At 46.6% G+C, this 26,203-nt stretch overlaps 2 protein-coding genes across 4 annotated transcripts; both read right to left on the reverse strand.

Moving 5' to 3' along the window:
* Positions 1 to 936: 936 nt before the first annotated feature.
* Positions 937 to 4,166, reverse strand: LOC104014082 (apovitellenin-1). 2 transcript variants are annotated; one of them, XM_009466679.2, is made up of 4 exons: positions 4,123 to 4,166; positions 2,567 to 2,665; positions 2,014 to 2,173; positions 937 to 1,352 (listed from the first exon to the last, which is right to left on the reverse strand). In XM_009466679.2, the coding sequence occupies exons 2-4, from the start codon at positions 2,625 to 2,627 to the stop codon at positions 1,253 to 1,255; spliced, it is 321 nt and encodes a 106-aa protein (XP_009464954.1). In that variant the 5' UTR covers positions 2,628 to 2,665; positions 4,123 to 4,166; the 3' UTR covers positions 937 to 1,252. The 2 variants fall into 2 exon arrangements, with proteins under 2 accessions (XP_009464954.1, XP_087614479.1); XM_087758353.1 differs by having other exon boundaries at positions 2,567 to 2,668.
* Positions 4,167 to 6,024: 1,858 nt separating this feature from the next.
* ILDR1 (immunoglobulin like domain containing receptor 1) lies at positions 6,025 to 25,744 on the reverse strand. Of its 2 annotated transcripts, none has more exons than XM_087757268.1 (8): positions 25,647 to 25,744; positions 22,043 to 22,213; positions 19,695 to 19,844; positions 18,838 to 18,957; positions 18,538 to 18,684; positions 13,906 to 14,037; positions 11,310 to 12,109; positions 6,025 to 10,257 (listed from the first exon to the last, which is right to left on the reverse strand). In XM_087757268.1, the coding sequence occupies exons 1-8, from the start codon at positions 25,699 to 25,701 to the stop codon at positions 10,216 to 10,218; spliced, it is 1,617 nt and encodes a 538-aa protein (XP_087613394.1). In that variant the 5' UTR covers positions 25,702 to 25,744; the 3' UTR covers positions 6,025 to 10,215. The 2 variants fall into 2 exon arrangements, with proteins under 2 accessions (XP_087613394.1, XP_087613396.1); XM_087757270.1 differs by lacking the exon at positions 25,647 to 25,744 and adding an exon at positions 23,381 to 23,444.
* Between the last annotated feature and the right edge of the window lie 459 nt (positions 25,745 to 26,203).

A 26,203-nucleotide genomic window follows, 5' to 3' on the forward strand; every position in this document is an offset into this window, starting at 1 on the left:
CCATAGGCAGGGTGCATGGATGAGGGTCCCAGGTGAGGGTCATTACTGGTGCTCTCAAGCCCTGACAGATAGTTAAGGGTAATGCTGAAGCAGAACAAAGTTTTAGGTTTAAGACCCCAATGAGGGAAAAGTAAATGGAGATGCACCTTAAAAGACAGTAGCGTTGCTTTGCAGTTATTAGGCAAATCTTTTGCCAGCTGTAGCGATGGTCTCCCTCCTAAGCAGTAGCTCTGCCCACATGCATGTGAGTCCTCCATCTCAGGCCAGCAGGGTTTTGTTTTAGCCTCTGCTGCAGTCTCCCATTGTGATTTCAGACAAATTGCTTACTTGTTTCTGCTTGCCTAATGATAAAGTAGATGGATTTCTTTATCCAATGTGGGCATCTGAGATGAGGCAGTTCCACAGGACTGATAAGGATCTCCCAGGTCTTTATAGACAGTCCTGGGCATAGGTGCCTCTCTCATAAACTGGTCACCTTCCATCTTGAAGCCAGAAATTTCGTTTCTCCTTTGGAAAGGCTATTCAGTAACCTCACTGGTTGGCTGATGAAACATACTTTCAAAGTCCTGCTCAGATTGATGGACAGTTCAATTTACAGGCACTTGTTTTCCCAAATGATCTGAAATCTTCAGACACTTGATACAGGTACACCTACTTGCTTCTTACCTAACCAAGGAGCACAATCAGTAGGACTTAAATTTCATGGTCTTTCCTGATGTGAGGTTATGGTTGCCATGTTGTGGCTACCATGAAAGATGCTCAGGTAGTGCCCCCTCCACCCAAGAAGAACCTGAGCATAGTTAAAAGTGCCTGAACGGTCAGGGTTTGTTAGCATTGCCTGCAACAACGTGTGTGAATCACAGCTCCACTCTCAGCAGAATGGGATGCCGAGGTGGACATGGTTTTGTAACGGTCAATACAAACAGGAAACTTAAGGAAGTGTAACAACCAACAATTTTTTTATTAGAGGGGCAATGGCCAAGCCATTCAGGAGGAATTAATTTTCAGGATTTGGCTACAGAAGAGCTCTACAATCTCATTGCCTTCCCCATGCCCAGCCATGGGTTTTTTTTCGGGGGAGACTTCGGCAGATGCCTTTGGTCTTTGAAGCTGGGTTCCCTCTAGTGGCATTAAGAGGAGCATCGATTCTGTCTTATTGACTGATCTTGGTCCATAGTAGCGGCAGGGGGGAAAAGGACACTTCAAGGTGTTACCAACTCACATCAGGAAACGCTGACTTGTCTTTGTCTGGCTAGTAGCCTAGAACTTTTGTGTACCACAGGCTCTTTATTTTTTCCATCAGCTGTTCAGCCAGTATACTGAGTTTAGTTGTTTCTCTGATGAGGAAGGTCCTGCAGGAGACGACAGTGTATGTGGTAAGAATCACAAATACGTGAGGGTAATCTCCGTCTGCCGTAGTTATCACACTGCCTGTCACCGTGAGTGCAAAGCTCCTCAGCGGTCCTAGAGGGGCTTTCCTCAGAAGACAGGAATAGGCAGTATGTGTTTGCCAGGAGTTACATGAGACTGTATCTCTAGGGTCATCACGCTTTTCCTTTTGGGAGGAAACTTGTTCCCCTGCATTGAGGAATATGTATTCACAGCTGGAGCCAATTCTGTGATTTGTGTCGAGTGACAGCAGTGTTTCCTGGCGCCTTCAGTACTCAGCTCCTCACAGACAGCACCGCAGCACCCTTCCAGGGGGGCTGATCCCCCACCAGCCAGTGGCCCCCTCCCTCACCAGTAAAGAGCAGTGCCTGCCATCCCCACGAGCTTTGTTGTGTTCAACATGCATCCCTGGGAAGAGCTTGCACTTTCACGTGAAACCGTATCGTCCCACCCCACCTTCCAGCACCCCGCTCCCATTGTAGCCATATCAGGCTTTGGTTGCTGGTTCGTTTCCCATTGGGTCTCCCTGTTTGGATACTTGATTAATCTGTTCTTTCTCCCACTCCTCCCTCTCCCTTTTCACCCACGGCTATTGCAGCGTTAGCGCACAGGATCTTTCCGTACCTGGTCGCAACAACTGCTGGAGTCTGGGCAGCATCTGCCAAGAACTGACCGACTTTAGGGGACATCTTGTTCACAGTTTCATAGATGTAAGCTGCAATTGCATCGGGGATGACCAACCAGTCACGACGGTCTCTCTCAAAGATGGCCTTTGAATGCACTTCTGAGAAAGAGGAGGCAAAAAACCATGAGGCTTCTCCAGTCACTTGTGTCTCTGATATCTTCCCCCAGGCACAGTGGGAAGACACTTGAAATTCTGAGATTCAAAGCCTCCCCCAGAATTCGCTCTAGCAGCATCCATCAGTACCTCATCACTCATTTTTGGGCAGCTAGGTCATAGGCCTTACGTGGCAGAGTATTTGCACCAGGTACGGACAATTTTCATGCCAGGCCTCTACCAACTTGTTTCACACTGCCAAGCACTATATATTCATGGTCTTGAACTGTTATTGGGCATCAGTCCTACTTTACGGATGGGTTAGACTTCTCTAAGGCAAGTGAGAACCCGTAGAGCTGAGCCTTGTCTCAGGCAGAGAGAAAAGCTTTTCAGACTTACCGGGGAGAGTGGTGCTAAGGAGCAGAATCAGAGCTATCACCAGTGCCCTGGACTGCAGCATGGTTTGCAGTACCAGTTCCACTCTCTACACCAAAAGACCTGCTGGAATCAGCATACAATGTTTTGTTTGCTTTCAGAGAAATAAAACATGTCACTTAAACACTAGATTTTTTTGCACAAACCTAACCAATAAACGAAGAGAACAGGAAAGATCATGGTGCATTTCCTCTGAAGAAGTTAGGAAAAGATAGTATAAAAATGAAAGTGTCCTTTTATTTGTATAGTCACAAATATCCACAATGTATGATAGCTTTCAGGGCTCCAAGAAATATGTGACAGTTAAAGCTGCTTCTTTTATACGAGAGCTAAAATTCCTTGTTTCAGCACATGAGCAAACCACTAAAACTGGCAGAGGTCAGAATAGGTTTCCTCCGCACATAAGTACAACTGAAAAAATCATCATGTGGGGGTTTTTTTGTTTGACTTTTTTTTTTGGTAAATTGCTCTAAGGAACGTTGTGCTAGTGAGTGCATCACATACAATGATCATCTTAGTGACCCAGTGATCTGAGTATTTTGTCTTGCTCTAGTTGAGGAAAGACCCAACTACCCAACTAGGTTCTCTTGTCTTTTCCACACTGGGATTAACGAAGCAGATAGATAGTAGCCCAGGCAGAACAAGTTCTCAAAAGGGAGTAAGTGCAAACTTTAGCTTCGTCCAACCTCCTTTGTCTATTAAAAAAGTCAGAATTGGAGGAACTCTTGAAAATTTGGTACTTGGTGCATTGACAAGATGACATTACATCTAAGCAAGCTTTTCAAACACGCTGCACTTAAAAAGGTGTTTAGAAGTTAAAATGGATTTATGCCCTGAATTAGAGGGCTGCATCACTCGGAACAACATGAAGAAAATATTGCAGTGTTAGGAATTGCAACGGCAAAAAAGGCTGCAAGTCTATTAGATGTGAATGCTTTGCTAAATCCTGTGGCGGGTAGCTGCAAGTCAACGCTGCTTCTTATCCCACAGTAAGGGAATTTCCATCCATTTTTATTTCCTTCTGTACACAGATTACCTCCAAAAGCTACCACTCCGTTCACTAGATTGCTGACCAGCAGCGGTTGCTCCGTTACCACCCTTCCTTGATTTTTAATTCTAGAGCCAGTTTCTCCCTCTGTGGACAAAAGGTACAGATTTGCTTCCCAAGGGCATAAAGAGGTGATATTACCCACTTTAGAGCCTGTAGTCCCTGTGGTGAAGGCAGCTGTGAAAAGGTTATGTATCTTCCAACACTGAAACACTGCAATCCCTACCAGGGGCTTGGCCCTTCTATGGGTGTCTTATGGAGCATCCATCACTCGACCTCAGTCCAGGTCACCTCAAGCACTCCCACCCTCCTCCATTTCAGCAATATTCCTGGCTATGGAGCATGAGAAGGGCTCACACTTTGGCTTGCAATAAGAAATGGGGCAAAATAGAAGACCACCTCCACTCACTTCTCTATGTGATACACCAGTCACAAAGTCCATACCACCCAGAACAGAGAGTTCAGCTCTTACCTGTCCTGCTTTCTCTCTCTTTCTCAGGCTGAAGCTGAGGTAGATGCTCATCTGAGACACCGGCATTTATGCAGAGCTAATATAGCGATAGCAAGGGGTCAAAGGTCCTGCTTTGTTTCCCCATTTGCTCTTTTGCAAGCACATCCAGCTCAGTGGGACAGGCAAGAAGCTGTGGAGGACTCTGGACCTGTTATTGAGATTTGGTAATGGAGGGTCAGTCTGACCTGAGCCTAAGAGACGTGGAAGGCAGCTTCTGGGTCACTGAGTCCCCTACTTTTGCAGGCAACCATGTCATGGAGGCCCCTTTCATAAGTTGACCAAATTCCACATTAACAGTAGCTAGAGCTGGGCTGAATTTTGTTCCTGTGGGAAGGCCTGTGCCGTAACCTCACTGCTCTGACGGTTGGAACTTACTCGCGGCTGTTTCACCCATTGGTATTTTACCCTCCATTTCCAACAAATGCATTAACCAAAAGGTGCACAAGGGTAAGTGTGCACCCCCCTCGCACTTCTTTCCCCATGCCCAAGTCTTTTTGCTCAGGCTGACAAGATGGGCATACATCTGAGCCAGCTTTCAAAACTTACCCAGGGGAAACATCCAGCTCCGGGGCCCCCAGCCCAAGAAAGACCTGTTAGAGTGGGTCCAGAGGGCCACGAAAAATGATCAGAGGGCTGGAACACCTCTCCTGTGAAGAAAGGCTGAAAGAATTGGGGTTGTTCAGCCTGGACAGAAGGCTCCAGGGAGACCTTATTGTAGCCTTTCAGTACTTAAAGGTGGCTTATAAGAAAGACAAAAAGAGTTTTTACCAAGGCCTGTAGTGACAGGACAAGGGGAAACAGTTCTAAACTGAAAGAGGGTAGATTCAGATTGGATATAAGGAAGAATTCTTTATGATGAGGGTGATGAGACACTGGAACAGGTTGCCCAGAGAAGTTGTGGACCACCCTGTTGTTGGAAGTGTTCAAGGTCAGGTTGGATGGGGCTTTGAGCAACCTGATCTAGTGAAAGATGTCCCTGCCCAAGGCAGGGGCAGGCTGGATGAGATGGAACCTTTAAAGGTTCCTTCCAACCCCAAACCATTCTGTGATAACTTTTCCCTAGGCTCCCTGGGGACCTGGTCCTAGACAGAAAGTGGCTTCATTGCCGCTGTACGGTGTGTTTTCCCACAGCTCAAGTTCCAAGTGCCTGTTGGGTCTTCAGTCAGGCCAACCATCTGTATTTGGCACGTGCAGCCACTGAGCAGTAGGGGGAAGAGAGAGAAAGGCCGCAACACTGAGCTACAAAGGGCATCAGCTAAGGGGAATGGGGAGGACATGAGGCATAAATTAAGCCTACTGTGTGAGACCCAACAGACCTCCATTCTTATGTCAGCCACTTACTAGGTGACTGTCGCATGTGGAAAGTGTGAAAAGCTCAGCCAGTATCTTCATTTATCAACCAAACAAAAATTCTAGAAGACTTTTCTTCTCATGGAGCTCACGAACAGTAAGCGTTCTTGTTTTACAGACACGGCAGCCAAGTCAGCGATTGCTACAGTGGGTCACATCATTAAAGACGGCTGCCAATGGTTTCCCTGACATTTTTCCACTCTTTTGGTGAGTATTTATTGAAATTATCTTCTTTCTTAGAAAAACAAAGGAAAAAAGTCTCCCAAAATAAGAACAAAACGAATCCCCCAAACAAGCAAACAATTTTGCATTTTTTTCCAAAATATAGCAACAGAAAATTCTTACTAACGTATAAAAAGGTTAATTCCAGAAGTAAGAACAGAGAATTTTCAGTTCCGCTTCTGGTGCAAACACTAAAAAAAAATTATGGTCTAGGAAGAACACACAACAGCAACTGGTTGAAAGTTCTCGTATATTTTAATTATACATTTTACAGTCATTGAAGAGAATCTACACATTTACCATCTGCTTTTACAGCTGGAATAATATTCAGAAGACCAGCACAAGGCACATTATATGCATCAAACGTAGCAGAAATAGCAAAGAACCGTCATTAGTTGTGGGGGTTAATTTAATATAACCTCAAGTGTCATCTCTCTCCTATGTCAGGTGGACAAATGGAAGGCTCTAACCATATTAAGTGGGTGTTTTAAACTGATGTGCTGCTGGAGGTAGTAACACGGAGGGGACTTAGCTACCCTGTGTAGCAATATGTACCGCGGAAGAGCTTTGCATTGTGGTTGTTATCGCACAAGGTAACTTCTCCCCCGCCGAAGTTAGCCTAACTAACTTTAGCTAGTGCTATCGTGAATACGATCCCAGAGATAGCAACTGGGCATTTCAGCACTTTCCACTGCCAAACAGGCACTTGCCAAGACCAGATCAATGATTGCACAAGAAGCAGCCCTTGCCCTCCATTCCTGGAACGCCATTCTGGAATGGCAGGGCGCTCTGCAAATAAGAAAGCAAGCCAGATATTGCATGTCCTTTCTTAATCAAAGAAAAATTACATGATTTTTTATCTCTCTTATGAATTTCTGGTCTGAGGTGGAAAGCAGCTGACAGGAGCAGCACGGGTGTCCTTATCTGCCCCATGTGGCACGGTTACTTACTCATTACATTATTATTTTAAATTAGGGTAAGTCCAGTGGCTATCAAGGCACTTTATCTGAGAGAGAAAATTCATTCTTGGGGGGTAAGGTATGTTCCTTCAACTGCATGACAGGAAGAACAAAAGTCTAGAATGGCAATAGCTCCCAAATGTGAAACATATTCAACTTTTTTCATCACAAATGGGCTGACATGGGAACATCAGGTCTTTGGAATGGCTGAAAAATTAAGCATGAATAAATTACAACCTAGAAAGAACGAGGCTAGGCTATTTCCTACTGTTATTTCTTTCAGTGTGCATTATTTGAGCTGCTCAATTCTCTCTCTCTCTTTTAAAAAGTCAAAGACCCTGTAATCTTACTGGAAAAAAAGAGTCCACATAGTATTGTGCAGTGCTGTCACAACGGCTTTCACTTATACCCAATTAAAAATAGAAATAAGCATTCAAAGCCGAGCCTATTTCCTTCCCATTCTTCTGTCTGCTTGCAGTTGTAAAGCATGCATATATAGATTTCCTTTGTAATTATTTCACGGCCCACCAACTGGTGTTTTATGAACCGCAGTGGTCTGTGGACCAGTAAACCTAGTACCATTTCTGCTTCCCTGCTGGATAACCTAATCTACTTCTGTCACAGTTTAAGAAGTTACAGAATTAAGACTGAGATACAATCAATTTTCCCTGAAGAGTTTTGTTTAATGTTTCTATAAATATGAACAAAGTGACTGAAGAGGAGCGACTGAAGAGGAGCTCAAGGATGATAAAGATAAAACTCTTCAGACTTCACACAGCACAAATTGTGCAAATTCACACAATCTACAATTATCACCCTAGCTCAATTATGGGGACCAGAGGAACAAATAAAGATGGAGGGCTCCTTCACAGGATTTAGATAAAAAAGCACAACCTCTGCAGTTAGTGTGCTGATACTACAGCAGCGAGCTTCAACAGCTGCTACTGTTACACAAAGTCATCTAGGTTTTCTTGTTGTGTGAGGGGGTTCTTGCTCTTGGGAAAACTTGCTGGACACGTCTTGGCTTACAGACACTTGAATGTGAAGGAAAGTGAACTCTTTCCCATGCTACCATCTTGGGATCTCAAATGATGTCTCAATAGCCTCTGCTCTTGATGGAGAAAGGGGCAGCCCTTCCCTGAAACCCAGACATTTGGGCTGGGTTGAGATGACAGGAAGAAGTTGTCCCGCGTGATGTATGGACCTATTGGAAGCATGAGGAGAGAGTCAAATTCCAAGCCACTAATTCAGCTTCCAAGGGGAGAATCTGCAGAGCCCTGGGGATCTGCTACTATTCGCCAGAGGGCAATGCTAAAGTCAAAACAGGGTGCTAGTTTTGGAAGAAGGAGCCCCATATTATTTTCTGTCATTGCAGTCACCATAAACTCCTCTTAACTAAAAAAAATACTAGCCCATCTAGAAGAGGGGATGCATAAAACCCTCAGCATGTCATTAAATAACAATAAAAATGATTCACAGCCAGCAACTGGGAACCAGATTCAAGAATGATACTGACTTTGCAAGTTCTGCGAACACACTTAATTCCCTATATTTCAGATGTAACTCATGGGTCAGTTCACATTATTCACAGTTTGGGTCTAATGCAGACAAGGGCTACACTTAATACAGCCTTCCTTTCTGGAATTCAAACTTTGGAGTTGGTCTTTTAGCTCTTTTAGCTCCGTTTTGTGCTAGCCATCAACTGCTGGTGAACAGCCCCTCTGTCTTCAAAAAGTAGGCCTCTGGTTCTGAAACAAGAAGTCAACCAGAGAAGCTAGTGGGTCCTCCTGCTTTATCTCCATACACAGGAATTGGAAATAAGCACTGTCAGCCAAGAAACTGTAGGAAAATGACCACTCTCTGTATTAGCCTTTGCTTGACCAGTAACTGCATTGGATATCCCGCTAGGATTATTTCCTCCAAATGTGATGTTTCCAATTGTTGTCCAAAGAAAAGAAAAAAAGGAGGTGGGCAAACTGAAAGCCTCTCCAGGTCAGTCTTCCAAGGGAAAGCATAAGCACATCAGTAATGGGGACATTAAAGAACAAATAGTAGCAAGTGTCCCATGTGGCACTGGTTGGGAAATAAGCTAGGCAATACGGTCATTGATACTGGCCAATCTCTAGTGCCTCTGGGTTACAACATAATTCACAAGATGCTCCAAGAGCTCCTTGCTGACAGTTGAGTCTCTTGAATCCAAGAAGTGCCTTTGGCAAGCCAGTTTCCTGTGGAAGCAGCCAGCATCCAGAGAACCTCTCTTTTTCCAGCACATTTTAAATGAAAACAGTGGCTGAATCACACCAAGGTGAAATGGCAAGTTGTTCTCCTTCACAACTGGTCTCAGAGCGTACAGAAATTCTGTGTTCTAGTTGCAAGGTAAGAGATGAGAAAACCCTGCAATCTAGCTATAGATCAGATGCACCGCATATGCAGAGTTGGTAAAAATGTCAGGGTAAAGATCAAGGACAATAGTAAAAATGGTGACTGTAAGACTTCTTCAGAGTCCTTTATCCCACCCCATGGCACAGAGAGAAAAGGGAGAATATAAAATGCATGGAAAAGAGTACATGGCTTAGGAAAGATACATTCACCAAAGTCATGCTTCCCAGATTTGAAAGAAATCCTGGTCCACGGTGTGAGGGACAGTAGTCGTACCTTGCTCAGTCTCTGTGGGGACGGCCAAACCTTGGTAAATTTAGCCCTTTAAGTTTACGAATAAATTCAAGTCTGGGTTAAAGGCTAGAACAAGTATTTTTTAAGGCACTAAGGTCTAAGCCTAAAGTAGGGTAGGTTGATTCAGTCAGTATAGGGCAGATAAGCTAGCAATTTGCAGACGTGCTAGTGAGCCCTTATTAAGGCAGTCAAACATCCTTCCAACACTGTGATCCTTCTGTTTGGGAGAGAGGCTTACCCAGGACAAAAGAAAACAACTGCCCCAACTATGCTGAGCAGCCAGGCAGGAGCAGCACACGTTACACATTGTGAAGCACAACAGAGGGCTTTAGAAAGGAGATGCTCTGCCTCCCTACACCAAACTCCCAGGGAACCGGATCGGATGACGTCCAGAGGCCTCTTCCAACCTAAATCATTCTACTGTTCTGTGACTTTACAACTCTGTAATCATTGGAGCCCTTCTCCAGTAACTAGTGTGCAAAGGACCAGCATTCTATGGACTGGGCTCCTTATGGTGCCAGGGCACCGAACAAAGACAACTGGTATCTCTCTCTTTAAAGATTGGGAAAATACCATTTACAGAAAAAAATCTGCTGTTTCCAATAGAATGTTTTCAACTGACCACAGCCCATTGCAGACCTGTTTCCAAATCACAGCAAGAATAAAAATGGGTTATGTATTGCTTTCATGGGCACTAGACATAGATTCTTCAGAGTTGCAAGTCTAAGAGGAAGCTGCTTCATCTGGTTTTTTGCTGGTTGTCTGTTCAATCAAAAGCAGCCATCCCAACCGACATAGTAGAAAAGCTAAGAGGAGTCCAGTGGGAATCTTAGTTCTTTCAGTACTGGCATTAAATGACTATGCTTCTTCCACTGTGGGAACTTCCTCTGTCCTGCAAGAGAAAATAAAAGATTCAGGAATAAGGAAGGATGAATGGAAATCATATGTCTTCCTGCGTGCTCTGGCACCATAACAAAACCATTCATACATACACATATCCCAGCTGGGACTAGAACTGCAATTCCTTCCAAAACTTGGAAGGGAAAATGGTCTTGGGCAAAATACAGCCCTTGGAGAAGACTCCCACCTGGTAAAATTCTGCATATATGTGCTAAGGGACACTTAACATTTTTTTTATTTAAAAAAACCTTCATTTTTTAAGGGAGAATACACTGTCTAACTTGGAGACTAGCAATTGGATATGAAGCTTTTCACACGTAGGTTGCTACCTGAAATCTAGTCCCAGTGTAAACTGACAGGATGAGCTGTGAACAATAGCTGTTCGCTGCCCATACAATGCACGTGCAGTTCTCAGGAGTTCCAACAAGTGAGCCATCCCCTTCTACCTGACCTGGAGGATCACACAGTTCTCACTGCTACAGCCACCCATGATGTTAAAGCCTATTTCATGGAGCTTTAGGCATCTTACCTGGATGCTTTCCCATATGAACCATCTTAAAAATATCACCAAGATACTATAAAAATTAAATGTCAGAGATCAACAACAAGAGAGTCACGCACATGTTAAAAGAAATCAGAAGTAAACCAACACCAGAGAGGGTTGCAGAGGGATACTCAGTACTGCTGCCTACTCTGGAAGTGCTTTCTCCCCAGGAGAACAGCTATTCTAACACCACATATACAGAGCCCCAAGGTGCCTGTAGGTGGGGACAGGAGTGAGAGAATGTAACATGTCACCTGGTGTGGGATGTGATAGGGGACCCACGTTATTTGACTGCTCACTTTGCCCCTGAACACGCTATAGCCATGCAACACATGTCTGAAGGCAGGGAACTCAGCAGCCTCCTCATAACCAAGCTGCGCAGGGCACCCAGTGCTCCTTGCCCTCCGTTTGAAAGACAACAGGCTGCAGAAAGTAACGAACATTCACTCTCACTCCCCAAAACCCACCTCTTCCCTTAGATGGGAAAGCAGCTGACTCACCGAGCGTGGCCCTGCGCTGCTTTTGTGCTTCTTGTCCTGACCTGGGATGACTTCTAATGAGCGGTAACTGGGGGGTTTATCTTCTGGCCATTCCCGAGGCCGGTGCCGCCGCTTGCGGTTTGTTGCTGGGAGACGGACCTGCTCTTCTGAGGAGCTCCATGACCCCCGGCGAGAAGGGGGAGAGTAGCTGTGCCGCCGCTGACCTGAGTTATTGCTTCTCCTGGTGTGGTGCTGGTATTCTCGCCTCCCTGCAGGCTCCTGTCTCCAGTGGCTGGAGCGCTCCTTGGCCTCCTCTGGATAGAAACTGCAGTTGCTGCTGCTGCTCTTGCCCCTCTCAGCCTGGCGTGGGGGTGACACATCCCGTCTGGAGTGCTGGGGCCTGCCATTGTAGCCGCCTGTCCTCTGCATCTGACGATGGTCCTCTCGCTGCCTGTCCCAGGGTTCCCGACTGTAGCTGGAATGAGAATCCCCACTGGAAGGCAAGGGCCACCTCCGGTTTTCCCTCCTGTCCTCTGCTGCAGAGTCCCAGGGTCTGGGGGTGCGGGCAGCTCTCTGTGGCCGTGAGGAGTTGCTGCTCCCGTGGATGGAGGAGATGTGATCAGCGAGAGGAGGTGGCATGATCTCGGACCCCAGGGAGGACAGCAAGCTGGGCTGCACAGCCTGCCGCTGGTGGGAGGGTGGCCGGAGCTGTGACATGTTAAGGTTTTGGATTTCAGACTCCAGATAGTCCAAAACACCCTTGTTAGGGGAAAGCTGAGCTTGTGGCTGCACCAGTGGAAGACTGTTCTGCAGAGACACATCTAAGGATAAAAGCACAGGAGAACGCAGCAAGTCAAGCGGAAACAACAAGGAGAGGGCCCATCTGCACTAATGATCCTGGCTGAGTCCCTCTGAGCCTCTCTTCTCCTGCTCCTCCTCACTGCAAGAGCTGCGCGAGTCTCAAGCATCACAACCAGCACATCCAGACCACACAAGGTAAGGTGTAAAGAGCAGTAACTAGTAATTTGCAGCATGATCTGTGTTTTGGGCAGGACAGAGGTAAGAAATCAAAGTCATCCAGCACACCTGGGAATATAGTTTAGGTATTTAGAGAGAGGAACATTTTTTTCCTACAGCATTGATACCAAATTTTATTTTAAAAAAAATCTGAGAAAGTTCATAGTGTTTCCTCTTATATCTCATTGAACTGGAAGAAATATGAACCAATACTGCAAAAGAAAAAAAAAATTCTGTATATATATATGCACACATACACACACACATGTATGTATAGATATAAGTAGCAAATGCAGAAGTTTCTTCACTAGGAGACTGGTCCAGCTCTGGAAAAGTTACCCAGAGAAGTCATGGAATCTCCATCCTTGCAGGTTTCCAAGACTCGGCTGGACAAAGCCACAGCTAATGTGACTGAGACTGGTGACAGTCCTGCTTTGAGCAAGAGGTAGGACTAGATGTCTTTAGAGGTCCCTTCTACCCAACATCTCTAAAAACATGACCTGAAACAAATGTAAGGGAAACATAAGCACAGGAGATTCAAAGACTGTGAAAACACAGGCTAGGAAACTGCCCGAGGAACTTACTTGCCCATTTTCTGCCAGCATGCACATGGATTTCCTTGAGAAGACTCAGTGCATTCTGTCTTAAATCATGGTGGCTCAGTCACCAGATCTTCCTAAGGAAAACTGGTGCCCTGGCTAGGAAAAAGGTAACTGTAGAATTAACTAGTGGGCTAAAAAAGGATATACTCAAACATCTTGAATCTAGCATTTAAGATGTTTGCAAACTCTTTCTTCAAACTGAGTTAAGACTCATCAGACACAGAGTAAATCTGTGACTGCTGTATAGTGATGACAAGCTAATTTCAGATGAAAAATATGTTATATTTATTTGAGAAGTCATTATGTTGAATTTCCTTATTTTCTTTGGGCTTTTAAATAGTATTACTGGCAATAAGTTACTTTATTACTTATTTCTCTAGGACTTCAGAGACTCCATCTTCCCTCCTCCATTAAAGTTACAAATAAATACCACTAATACAAGCGATTTGGGGGCAGAACAACTGGCAAATTCTTCCTGGTTCATTAAAGAGTCCTTCATTCTTTGCTGCATGCAGGCTAGATCTATTGCACAGAAGGTAGTTTGCCCTTAATCATTTGAAGACTAGACATTTGATAAGAACTCAAACAAATTGCACCTCAGTTGTCATGTCAATTTTGGCTATAAGGAGTTGACCGTGACCAGCACAGCAGAACAAAGAGACACTACCCTCCTCTACCACACGAAGCGAGATAAGCTGGGTATATTTACCCTGCAGTCGCTGGGGTGTAGCACAGATATATCTTAGTTAGCATTAAACTACTTCACCCAGCACTGAGCCTAGCAAGACACTTAAGATGGATAGGCTGTATTTATCCACCCAGGCAAGTCTATAGTATGCTGCAGATGTAGCAGAGCTACACGCTAGGACACGCAGTCATGCTAGGAACATCTTTCTCTCTTTTGTAGTAGAGAGGCTAAAGCCTCACTGCTGAACTTCCCTGAGAAGTTACCTGTTTCTCATCCTGATTTCCCTCTGAAATGATGCCCGTGGTCTCACCTTGTTGCAGTAGAGGGTTCAGCTGGTAAGAGGAAAGTTGCGAGTTCCTGTCGCCACCTCTGTAGAACATGTTGGGTGACATCCAAGGTGCAAGTGCCTGAGCCTGCTTCATGAACCGATGCCGTTCCAGTACTGTAAAAGAAGAAGAAAGCATACAGTAGCTATCCAGAGAGCACAGCTTGCAGACCACATACCATTTTGCGTGACAGACTGTAGCCTTTGGATGTGATCAGATACAGGAAATTCACAGAATGAACAGCTCTCTCCACCCTATGACAAAGGTAAAACAGAGCACAGGAAATTCCACTATGAAGTTGTACAGCTTCAAAAAGATACCTAAAACAGAAGAAAAGGGTTACTGCCTGACATTCGGCATCCAGTTCCAGCAACTGGGAACAAATGATTAAGTACACAGCACATAACCAAATGCAAGACTTCTACCTGCCCTGTCATTATGAGTACAGTTGCGGAAAGGTGGGAAATAACGTTTCATACAGCAAGGCATGCCACACTGTTTTCTCTCTCTTAAAACTCTTTCAGCTCACCACTGGTCCTTTCCCCTTTTGGCTTTGATTTACAGCTAAACGAGACCTTTTTTTGCCACTTTCCTGTAGGCTCTGTCCAGATCATATTTTCCACACCATACTCCATAATTTCCTCTCTGTTCCACAAATAGGGCACTCAGAGACGCACTGTCCAGCTTCTCCCTTTCTAGTCTTTCAACGACTCTTGTTGTCTCTCTCTGTAACTTACCTCAGCATGACTGCTAAAATGAAATCCCTCAGGATGGTGTGGGCAAACTGGTGAACAAACTAAATTTCCTGTTCTCAACAGCAATGTCCAGTGTGCCAAAAGAGGAAACTCAGTGGAAATTTCTCTCCCTCACTGGTTTTCCACCACTGCTAACTCCAGAACCCTACTCGTGGGGTCAGGCTCCAATTCCAATTCACTTTTTTCAGTGCTTCCATCTCACCTCCTCTACAACAGACAACATCACCATCCCTGTCTTCAAAACCAGGGCTCGTTGCTGCTTCTTTTTTGGGAATACCTAAAAACATCTTACAGAAACTCATTCCTTCTACCACAGACAATCAAAACTTAAGTTTATGAGCAAGTAAATTCTGCAAGCTCCAGACCTTACAAAGCCTGACTCTGCATGATTTGTCTGTCATTACTGGGTGAAGCTTTTCTGCAACAGGGTCTTTGCAAAATTTCTTTTATATGGCTTCTCTGGAGTTTCAGAAGCGGCAGGCTTTTACTGCAGCCTCTTCTCTGGTCAGGCAGTAACAGAACGTTCCTGGCTATACAGTTCAGGAGACAGATAGGAACGTAATTGCCTTTGAGACTTTTACCCCTCTGATACATTTGGCTGAAGTTGGCTGATGAAATTAAAAGCTATTAGAGGGGAAGAGATAGGGGATAGACAGACAGGTTGACTGCATAAGCCTTGCTTCTTTAAGAAACCAGGCTACTGCTAAGCTCCAATTAATTCTGTCCCCTGGGTTCATCTGCAGCAGGCAGCATTTAGACTGCATGCTCTTTGGGACTGAGCTCTCCATTTCAGGTAGCATGCCAGTTATTAAACATGTCCTCCTTTAGCTGTTTCACTGAATTTATGCAGAGCACTGCTTGCAGCAGAACAGGGACTGACCATGCCTCTCAGCACATCCTTCCCTTTCCCCACAGTTCATGCAGCTCCACTTTGTTCTCCACTCCAAACTCCCTCCCCCTCCCCAGCCTGGCTCCAACCAGAGTGAATGACAAAGCTGGAAACTTCAGGGTTTTAATCCTAATACTCTGATTTTTCTTCAAAGCTGTGTGACCTGAGGTAGCAGCTTTCAAGCATTTTATGTCAAACTTGCTTCATGCTTTTTTTTTCCTCAAGGGACTTTCCTCCAGTTTAGGTTTCAAACTTAGAGGAAGAGAGAAAGAGGAAAATGAAAAAGGATAAAAAGAAGGGAAAGGCCTTATCTCTTCCTCTCCTGTTCCTCCAGTTATCATCTTGAGAATGTCCTAGAACCTGCTGAGTGCACGTCCCTGGGTTTTGACCACAGTCTTTGCCTGAGGAGTGAGAGGCCCAGCAGCTGTGGGCATACCTACTCATGGTTCCCCTCCTTAAGGTATGAAGGCAGTCGCTAGGACCAAAGTCATCCCGTCCCTGTAATTCTCTGATCTCTCCCTACAGCTGAAGAAATGCAGAATTACCCCTGGACTTCCTTCCCCACCTTCATCCTCTCTTCCTTCCCGAGATACTTTGCCTTCCAGTTTGAACCTGATACATACTCTGGTTCCGCATCTGCAAAATGGAAGTAAAGTTACAGATCTCTTTGTAAAGTGAACATATTTATCTGACGGTCAGTTTCACCCTAATTCCAAAACTCATACCTGCTATAAAACTTTGGCAGAATGTTGTGTTGTTCCCTCCGCTTACTCCCTGCTGAGAAAGGTTGTTCTTCACCTTTGACAGACTTTACAGCTGCTAGGCCAATTATCCAATTATAAAAAAAAATTCCAACCTAGTCAGACCCAGGTGCAAGAATATCCTATTTTGCACTGATTCATTAGTGGAAGAAGTCCACAGTAGAAAAGGAACGAATAAGAACAGAAGGAGGTCATACGTATATTTACCTTGATCGGCTTTTCTCAAAGCTTTCCATGGGGAATGTAATTGGCTTGCTCCTGGGGCATGTTTAATATTTCTGTACACCAATTCTGAATTACTCAAACAATGCACTTCTTTTATTACTAGGTTCAAAATCATGTTAGTTAATGACCTGACTTAAATCACCCAGAATTACCTCGCCTCGATGGAATCTATGACTGTTCAGCGGATCTAGGCTACCCTCTAGTGGCCAATAATTGGGAAGAAATCATCCGTACTCGGCTCACACTGTTCACTGCTAAGACTTAGTTGAGGATTTCTGACTGCTCTTCAGCTGTGTGGAAGTGTTATTCCTTAGGACTCTTTTTTACGATGCCCCCTGTATCTATCTTCTTGTGGTTTTTAAGGCCTCCAGTCCATTTCTTGGAGTCCAAAAATGTAAGTCAGAGGCAGGATGAGGTGAAGAGAAGGCACGCCGGAGGAGGGGAGCAGGCACAAGGGTCCCTTGCCAAGTGGATAAAGAGGGCGGGCAGCTGAGATGGAAATTACAGCCACAGAATCCAGCAGCCAGTCAAGGAGGCTGGACTCATCTGTACCTTCCCTCGTGAGCAGGGAGAGGTTTTGGGAACCCCGCAAGAATCCCTCCTATCTATCCTCAACAGGAGGCAGGAAAGACAACAGCAGCAGTCTGGTGCGTGCCATCATCTCCTACAGCACAGAAAACCAAGAAAAGAACTCACACATGTTCTGAATCCCTTTTTTGATGAGAACGAGGAAGTCTGGAGGTGTGAGTCTTTCATCTCCATCACCTCTCTCTCCCTTCATGGAAACTAATTTTTCTGCCAAATTTCCATAGACTCCTCAACACCACGCATTTTACTTGACAGCTTGTAAAGGCCTCAGAAAGTGTTTTGTTTTGTTTTGCTTTTAGCAAATGAGAGGGATGCTCTGTTCACTCTTTGCAAGGGCTAAGCAAATTAAGCTTACATCTATGATGAGCAAGACTGGCAAACTGGTAACAATGGACGAGGAGAAGGCTGAGGTACTCAACAACTTTTTTGCAAAAAAGTTGATTCTAAAGCTCTCACTGTTTACTAACACCCAAGGTATACCAAATAGTTCTTTTGCAGGTAAAGGGAAACCAGAAACACAGCTCCTTGTTCATAAATCCTCTCCTTGTAGCATCTGGGGAAGAATCTGGGGATTTCAGTGATAAATAAATGTATTTGTTGCATTTTGTTCCTGGCAGATCGTGTAAGCTGCGGGGGGGGGGGGGGGGGGGGCGCTATTCCACATTGTGTCGCTACTAAGTTTCAGTTACAGGAACACAGAGGTTATATGATGTTACTAGCCAAAATCAAACACTGGCCTTATTAAGAGAACAGGGTCTGGCTGCAGAATCTTTATTACTGCTAAAAACTATGCACAACAAAGTTCTCTTGTCCCTCAAAACATCAGAATGGATTTGCAGGGTTGACCACCAAGACAGACCAGCTTTCTCCTTTCTTTCTCCTCGCTTCCTTCCCCAAAGAAAACCAAGCAAAACCTTTTTCTTGTGGAAGAAGGAGCTCTGAAAATACCATGAAGATAGAAAATTCCAATTTTTACATAATTACCTCTCAGAGCAACACACTTGAAGGTCAGCCCAGTTTGGAGAGTAGTACGAAGGCATTTGCTTGCCTTCCTCACATGCGCAGCCATATGAACTACGAGACAGGGAAGAAAAGTCCTGAGCTACTGACACAAGGGAGCTGATCGTGCCCTGGATGACATGAGAGAAGTTGGTAGCAAGGTGTGAGTGAGGACAAACTTCTGAAAGTAGGACCCAGAGGAGCAAGATGGGCTCCGTGTATCCTAGCTCCTCTCCTCTAAGCTCAAATAAGCTGGTCACAGAGGTCACATTGGCCAAAGAAATATTTCTGTCTATATGGACACTGAACTGGAGGGAGAAAGTGGAGCTCAGCAAGCTCCCAGTCAAGCTTTTGTCTTGACAGAAGCCATGAATGGATGCACGTTTGGTTGAACCTCACCTTCCTCATTACAGCAGCACCGGGTTGGGCAGCAGACACATGGGATGTGGCAGCAGCAATACTGGGGGCAGCACTGGCACCAGCATATTCCAATCAGCAGAAGGAGGAGGAGGCCACCGAGAATGATGAGGAGTACTGTGAGCCAGTCTGTGGGAAAAACAGAGAGAGAAAGAGCATCCTGATGTACCTTGGCATAGTAAGTTACTGAGCACCTCTCCACTGCTGGAGACATCTTGGGGTGGGGAGGAAGAGAACGGGAGGAGATACCTGCCACCCAGGCAACAAACTACAGGCACTTACGGAGAACAATCAGCTTAACTTCTTTGTCCGCATCACCTGAGGTATCTCCTGGTGCTTCCACAGTGCAGTAGTACACGCCATGGTCCCACCACATGACCTCACTGATGACAAGGTCTGCCCCTGTGGGAGAGAGACCAAGAGGTCAGCGGGCTATTTGGGACTGACAGACATTACTTTCAGGCCCCACTCTAAGAGGGCCCTCTCCCTGCAGGTGACATATAGTACTGCATCTCCCCACTTCCCAAGTGTAGCCATCACCTTCAAACAAGCCCACCTGAGTCCACTGAGAACTCCTGTAAGCAGCATCAACTGCCAGACCCTTTTTTCTTTGTGTTGCTGGAAGGCAACGCTACTTAGAAGCAGGACTAGTTCTGTGTGGAGTGACATAACCAGCATGCTGGTGGGCGATGGATGTTAACAGATACCCACTGCTGCCAACCCTACTGGTTTTGGAACACAGATCACTGTCCCCATTAGGTCAGCCATCCCAATAACTCTTCTTGCAGTAGCAGCAGCTATTGCTCCAGGGACAGCAGGGAGCATATAATGCACCTGGACAACTATGCAGTACTTCTTAGAAGAAAGAACTGTTTTCTAGCCTCTGGGCTCCTCGGCTTACTTTTGCACTCTTCAGCAAAATGCTCAGGCATCCTCAGCTCAGCCTTAGCTTGTAGTGCCTCCAACACCCTCAGGCCAGCTGGAGACAGGGCCCTTCACAACTCTTATTTCATTGCCACCTCTCAGAATATGTAAGCTGCAGATGCCATTAGCCATGTTTATGCTTCCCTTCACTTGGCAGGCCCAGATACTGGACAGTTACTGAGTTCACTCCCTGCCTGGGAGGTCAAGTCACTTACGGTTCTGAATGGTGATCTTTCGTTGCTGGTAGTCGATACCCAGCACAGGCTCCTTCTGCCCATATTTCTGGATGACAATGCGCACCTTTCGCTGGCTGTCATTGCAGTCGTCAGATGGGTCCTGGCCAAGGGCTAAACCAGCCTGGTATGCTACATCAAATAAGATGCCAAAAGTTATTTCAAAGGACCAGTTTCTATCCTCTTGTGAGCAGCAGAGAAACTCTTGAATGCATGTGCGCATTTGCTTTCGTTTAGTAATACAAAGCATGGCTTCAAACCAGCAAGGACAAGTTGCTTTGGAGTACTCCAAAGCAAACAGAGGTAGAGCCACAGGAATGGCAGAGATTTTGAGAGCGCAGGAGCTGCAGAGGAGATGCCTCCTGTACTCACAGTGAAAGAAGAACAGTAGAAAGAAGCTAGTGGTGGTAGGCTGGAGTACAGCTCCCAGTATGAAGATAAACTGCAAGGAAAAAAAGCCATAAAACTCCCAGGAGTACTGGAACTAAAACAAAAGTGTGTTTATTTACCAAACAAACTCTCCAGACATACATGAACCGCTGTAGGGATTGTCTCCCTTTCCCTCCTGTATCCCATTAGATGTTGTGGAGCTCATAAAGACAGAAAAGAATCCATCATCTGATTCCAGCTAAGGATTACATGTAGAGAGACCCAACAGAATTAATGGAGGGCTAGAGGCAATTTCTGTCCAATACTCTTATGACAGACTCACAATATAAACTGTTTTCCAGGTGTTTGGGAGCTGAGAATTGGGGAGACAACTGATACAGACAGTGAGCATTGTCTGTAAAGGGCTTGCAATGAAGACAGGAGAGGATAAAGCTTGTCAAAGGCTCCTCCATTGCTGTATCTACAACGGATCATGAAGAGCAGATCCAACCAAGCAAACATCATGACCTTCATGCTTTCTGTCCCTGTTGGGGGCTATTACCTTGAGCCTGGGCTCAAAGCACTCACGTTATGCTGGGATCAGCAGAGCCAGGGACCCACCTGCTTGTGGACTAGGCTGTAGAGCATGTGGTGACATGCCTACCCAATCCATCCAGACTGCATAAAGGAGAGTTTGGGCACAAAGACACCAAACAAATCCAGGCTCCCCACTCTGAGCTCTCTTAAGTGTGCAGTTAAGCTAAGGTTGGCCAGCTTAAACATACTGCAGGGTTTATAGAGAACAGAACAGAATAGTTTAGTTCAGTTGGAAGGGACCTACAAGGATCATCTAGTCCAACTGCGTGACCACTTCAGGGCTGACCAAGTTAAAGCATGTTATTAAAGGCATTGTCCAAATGCCTCTTAAACACTGACGGGCATGGGGCATTGACTGTCTCTCTAGGAAGCCCGTTCCAGTCTTTAACCACCTTCTCGGTAAAGAAATGCTTCCTAATGTCCAGTCCGAACCTCCCCTGGTGCAGCTTTGAACCATTCCCATGCGTCCTATCGCTGGATCCCAGGGAGAAGAGCTCAGCACCTCCCTCTCCCCTTCCTCTCCTCAGGAAGCTGCAGAGAGCAAGGAGGTTGCCCTCAGCCTCCTTTTCTCCAAACCAGACAAACCTAAAGTCCTCAGCCGCTCCTCCTCATTCCTTCCAGCCCTGTCACCAGCTTTGTTGCCCTCCTCTGGATGCATTCAAGGACCTTCACATCCTTCTTAAATGGTGGGGCCCAGAACTGTACACAGCACTCAAGGTGAGGCTGCACCAATGCTAAATATAGCGAGATCATCACCTCTTTTGACCAGCTGGTTATACTGTGTTTGATGCACCCCAGGATGCATTTTGCATACCACCTTAAGAACCACCTTAAACACTCCTGAATTAAGGCTGCATACACCAGAATGTCTGCACATGAAGTGCTACCACCACTAGTAAATGTTATTAGAAGTCTTTCTGCCCTCCAAAATGCCCGTTTCTTCTACTTCCTAAAATTAGTAACACCTGGTCACAGGTATCTAGCTTCAACCATGGAGACCCCATGGAATCATGAAGTCCACTTGTTGCAGGGCCCTTGCTTTGAAACATGCTGAAGCATAAGATGGGGCTGCCAAGACTGACATGGGTCAAACATGGCTGAGCCTCTCTGCCTTCTGAGTTGATGACAAGGGGGACAAATGAGCTGCTTTGGCTGGGATTTCTACAACGTCGTATCATAAAGCCTTGACATTGCAAAGGAAATCACAGAAGTGACGTATTTTTTCTTAGAGCACAGGGAAATGCCACCACCCGACCCGGTTTGTGGGCAGGAAGAGGTCAAAAGCCTGTATTCCCCAGGAAGTCTACCTTCCCATTCCTTTCCATTTGAAGAGGGATTCCTTGGAGGACAAGCCTGACACTTACAGACTGAGTAGTAGTCAAAGATGGGGTCCTTGCAGAAGGATTTGAAGCGCCAGGTCACCACCACGTCCTGCAGCTGTGCTGAGGTGCTGTAGTCACACTTGAGGATGACAGTGGCAAATAAGGTGGTGTAACGCTCAACATCCTGCACCGTCACCAGGAGGGAGAGGCAACCTGCCAAGGAGAACACAGAAGGCAGTCAGACAGCAGGAACAGACCTCACGTCACAACTTTTGCTCTGCACCAGACCAACAACCGAAGTACGTATCCTTCGGCCTGCACCTATGGATCTCACCAGCCCCTCTGGTGAAGCCATCCAGTTACAAACCCTGGTTAGAACGTGAGTCCCATCTTTCCCTGGCAGAAGGCAGCTTCAGCCAGCTGCATTGGCCTGCCTTCTGGACTGAATTATTTTCTCCAAAGCACCTATTAGTAGCCATTACATAGCACATCGCTCAGTGCTCTCCTTCTGCATGGGGAAAACTGTCCCTCCAAGCTGAGGGATATGATTCGTTGGGCCCAGAAGCACACGGGATGGGATTGCCTTGGCTTGTCTCCATAACCAGAAAAGTCCTGCAGCGCCATCCATTCATATAAAGACCAAATTAATTTTACCAAGGTCTCACTAAGACACTCATCAGAATGTTATCTAGTGGTGACCAGGATTAAGACAATACAACTTTTGGGCTGTAGCATCATAGTTAAACTTAATCTGTTTATCGCCACTTCAGAACAGTACACATCAATTACCTTTTTTTTCCTTTTTAATGAAGCTATTGTTATGCATGTTTAGAACTCATCCGTAACAATCTCCACACAATTTTCTATCCAAGCAGCTGCACCCACTGAGGAAAGTTTTACAAAGTTTCTCATAAGCTATGCTTTATTTTAGCCACACTCCAGAGACATCTCTATCTTATTTAAACTTTGATAATACAGTAAGTTGTGCTTGTCATCAACAATAGCGAAGTTATCGCCAGTTGCCTTCGATAAGGCAATACAAACAGTGCAGAGTGAGCTTGGGATGCCCTCTCTGGATACACCCCGGAGAACAGGGGTTGCAGGGCTGTGCTAGTTGCTTCTTAACTGGGGAGCACAACAGCAGGAAAGGAGGGAAGGAAAGGGGGAGGCCTGGAAGGTACCAACTGCAAGGGCCACCGTCAACCAGCACTCGATTTTTATCGCATATTCAAAGACTTTCCCTCTACTCCATGTTTTCAGGATGAGAGCAAGGGAACAGGGACTATGTGGTAACATCTGGATGACAACTGCAAGCATCATTCTTTCAGTGTCCTCTTAGGCTGCACCTCCACAGTATTTTCCAGGCAAATAGGAGCTCACCCAGTTTCCACCAGGTGGAAAACATGCCGCAGAGGTGCAACACTGCCTCAACAGGTACTTCTGCAGTAGGATATTGTCAATGCCGTACTTGCTCAGTTTCTGGCTTGAGATGGACTCCTGGTCAGCCAACTCAAAGCACAGGCAGAGTGAACTCATTTGCCTTAAAAATAACACACAAACGCAGAGGACCAGGGTACACTCTGTGTCCAAGGCTTTTCTGAAAAATAAAATATACACATATGCACTTAAAGGTAGAAATACCAGCAGCTGTGCAAACCGCTAGCAAAACCAAGGATCTCTAATTTTTACAATACTGTAGGCAAGGCAAAGTCCTCAGTACAAGAAGGACATGGACCTGTTGGACAGGGTCCAGAGGAGGGCCACAAAAATGATCAGAGGGCTGGAGCACCTCTGCTATGAGGAAAGGCTGAAAGGGCTGGGGTTGTTCAGCCTGGAGAAGAGAAGGCTGCAGGGAGACCTTATTGCAGCCTTTCAGTACTTAAAGGGGGCCTACAAGAAAGGTGGGACAGACTTCTTAGCAGGGCCAGTAGCGACAGGACAAGGGGGGATGGTTTTCAACTAAAAGAGGGTAGATTCAGACGGGATATAAGGAAGAAATTTTTTACAGTGAGGGTGGTGAAACACTGGAAGGGGTTGCCCAGAGAGGGGGTAGACCACCCATCCTTGGAAACATCCAAGGCCAGGCTGGATGGGGCTCTGAGCAACCTGATCTGGTTGTAGGTGTCCCTGCCCATTGCGGGGGGGGATGGACTAGATGGCCTTCAAAGGTCCCTTCCATCTCAAAGCATTCTATGATTCTATGATTCTAAGTCAAGACTGGTGACAGATAGTTACAGTGGCTCTTATCTAACTACATTGTAGTTCAACAGATTTTGTTTCAGATTTCATTGTGAAATGGCTGACCCACAGGATCTTACTGCAGGAAATCACATGAACCCAATCCAAAATCCAAACTCTCAAGACTGGCAAAACCTTGATCTCATTGGTGATCAGATGAATTCCCGTATGAATTCTGATCTGTTGAGGCTCATGGAAACAGAACAGATTTTCCATGGGTTTCCTAGAGCAGCATCTCTCAGGCAAGAATACTCAAAATCACTACGTGCTTTCCACTTACAGCAACCAAAGCTCTTTAGGAAAGGCGTCCTTTCTCATTACCTCTGTTCTGCAAAAGTCAAGAGTTGAAAGATAAGTTCCTGATTTTTTTAAAAGAGGTTAAAAACCTACTGTTCCCACCAGAGGACAGTCGGATGTCTCTGCACGTCTGATGTTTCATAGTAATCTCCTCCAAAAAAATGAAAGGTTGTGAAATTAAGGCCGGTTCCTAAACTTGGACTGCATGACTCCACTGCATGCTGCTATCCTTCTTATCCCGGTTGGAAAGAACAAATCTGGACACTAGCAGCCTATTAAGTTACCGCTGCCTCAGGCCTATGGCTTCGCACTGATGACGCTTACCTTCAGAGCCAGCGAAGCCAAGTTTTAGCTAGAACATCACGCAGGAACACAGCTGTCAAGCAAGACAATCAACAAGCATACCTCCAGATTTTTTTGCCTCTTTTACTGGTTTTCTGCGAAAAACTGAACTTTGGTATTTAAAGCTAAACCATCAGCAAAGACCCAGGCATCCAAGAAGCAAAATGATCCTTGTATTTCCTGCAGGAGATCAGAAGCTGTCAGGCAACCTGCAAAGCTTGGCAGAAGGGACTCTGCTTGCTGAAGGCCGCCTGCAGACACGGAGGTGAGCTCCCGCTCTCCATACCAGCGCGTATCCGGCAGGTAGGGAAGCACCGCAGCTACACCAGAGCCCCAGAGAGGCTGGGGCTGCTCAGCTCGCAGCAAGGGCTGGGGTGGGCGCTTGTGACAAGCCAAAGGAGAACCCCTCCGTGGCTGCACCCTGTGCTGGGGTCCCAACCAAGCCGGCCGCACCGGAGCGACACCGGAGGCTGCCGGGAAGCAGGCGGCCACTTCCTCCTAGGCGAGGAGCTGGCCGCACCTTTGGGGGGACCAAACTCCTCTCCGCCCGGCGGGGAGGGACACCGAGGGGGGAACAACTCTCGCCCGGGCCAGGCCACCCCTTCCCCTCGCCGCGGGGCCGCCGCTCCCCCCCGCGCCGCGCCGCGTTAACCCCGGGCAAAAGCCGAAGGCGCCTGCCAGGCCCCGGCCCGCCGTGCCCCAGCGCTGTCCCGGGGCGGGGAGCGGCCCCGGGAGGGGGGCCGGGACCCGCCGGCGCCGCCCCACTCACCGGCCGGCAGCCAGGCCAGCAGCAGCGCCCACCGGCAGCGGCCGCGCAGGGCCATGGCGCTGCCTCCTCCGCCCGCCCGCGGACGTCGCGCCGGGCCACCCCGCCGCGCCCACGGGCCCTCCCCTTCCGTGGCACCTGCCCGCGGCCGGGCGCTGCCGCCGGCGGCAGTCCCCTCCCTCCGCCGCCCCTCGCCGCCCGCCCGGCGGCAGGTACGCCTCCCCCCTCCAGCCGCCAGCTTCGGAAACGGCTTAAAAACATATAGTTATATATTAAAAATGTGCAGACAGGTGTATGTGACGATACGGACGCAGGTGCATGGCCCCGGCTCTACCGGCTGGGGAAGCGCGCCGTGACTGACCGGCGGCCGGGAGCGGCGAGGGGCCGAAAGGGCGGCCGGGCAGCTGGAAAACACCGGAGGAAACCGCAGAAAGTTTCGGGAATTTCAAATTTCGTTTGAAAAGATCGCAAAGACGTCGCTTTAAAAAAAAAAACAAACAACAAAACAAAAACACAAAAACCCAAAAACCCCACCGCCAGCCCCTCTGATTTACGGCGGC

This window comes from Nipponia nippon, unplaced genomic scaffold (genome assembly GCF_047370975.1).
Source record: "Nipponia nippon isolate SJK-2023a ecotype South Korea unplaced genomic scaffold, ASM4737097v1 scaffold_2, whole genome shotgun sequence".
NCBI classification, from domain to species: Eukaryota; Metazoa; Chordata; class Aves; order Pelecaniformes; family Threskiornithidae; genus Nipponia; species Nipponia nippon.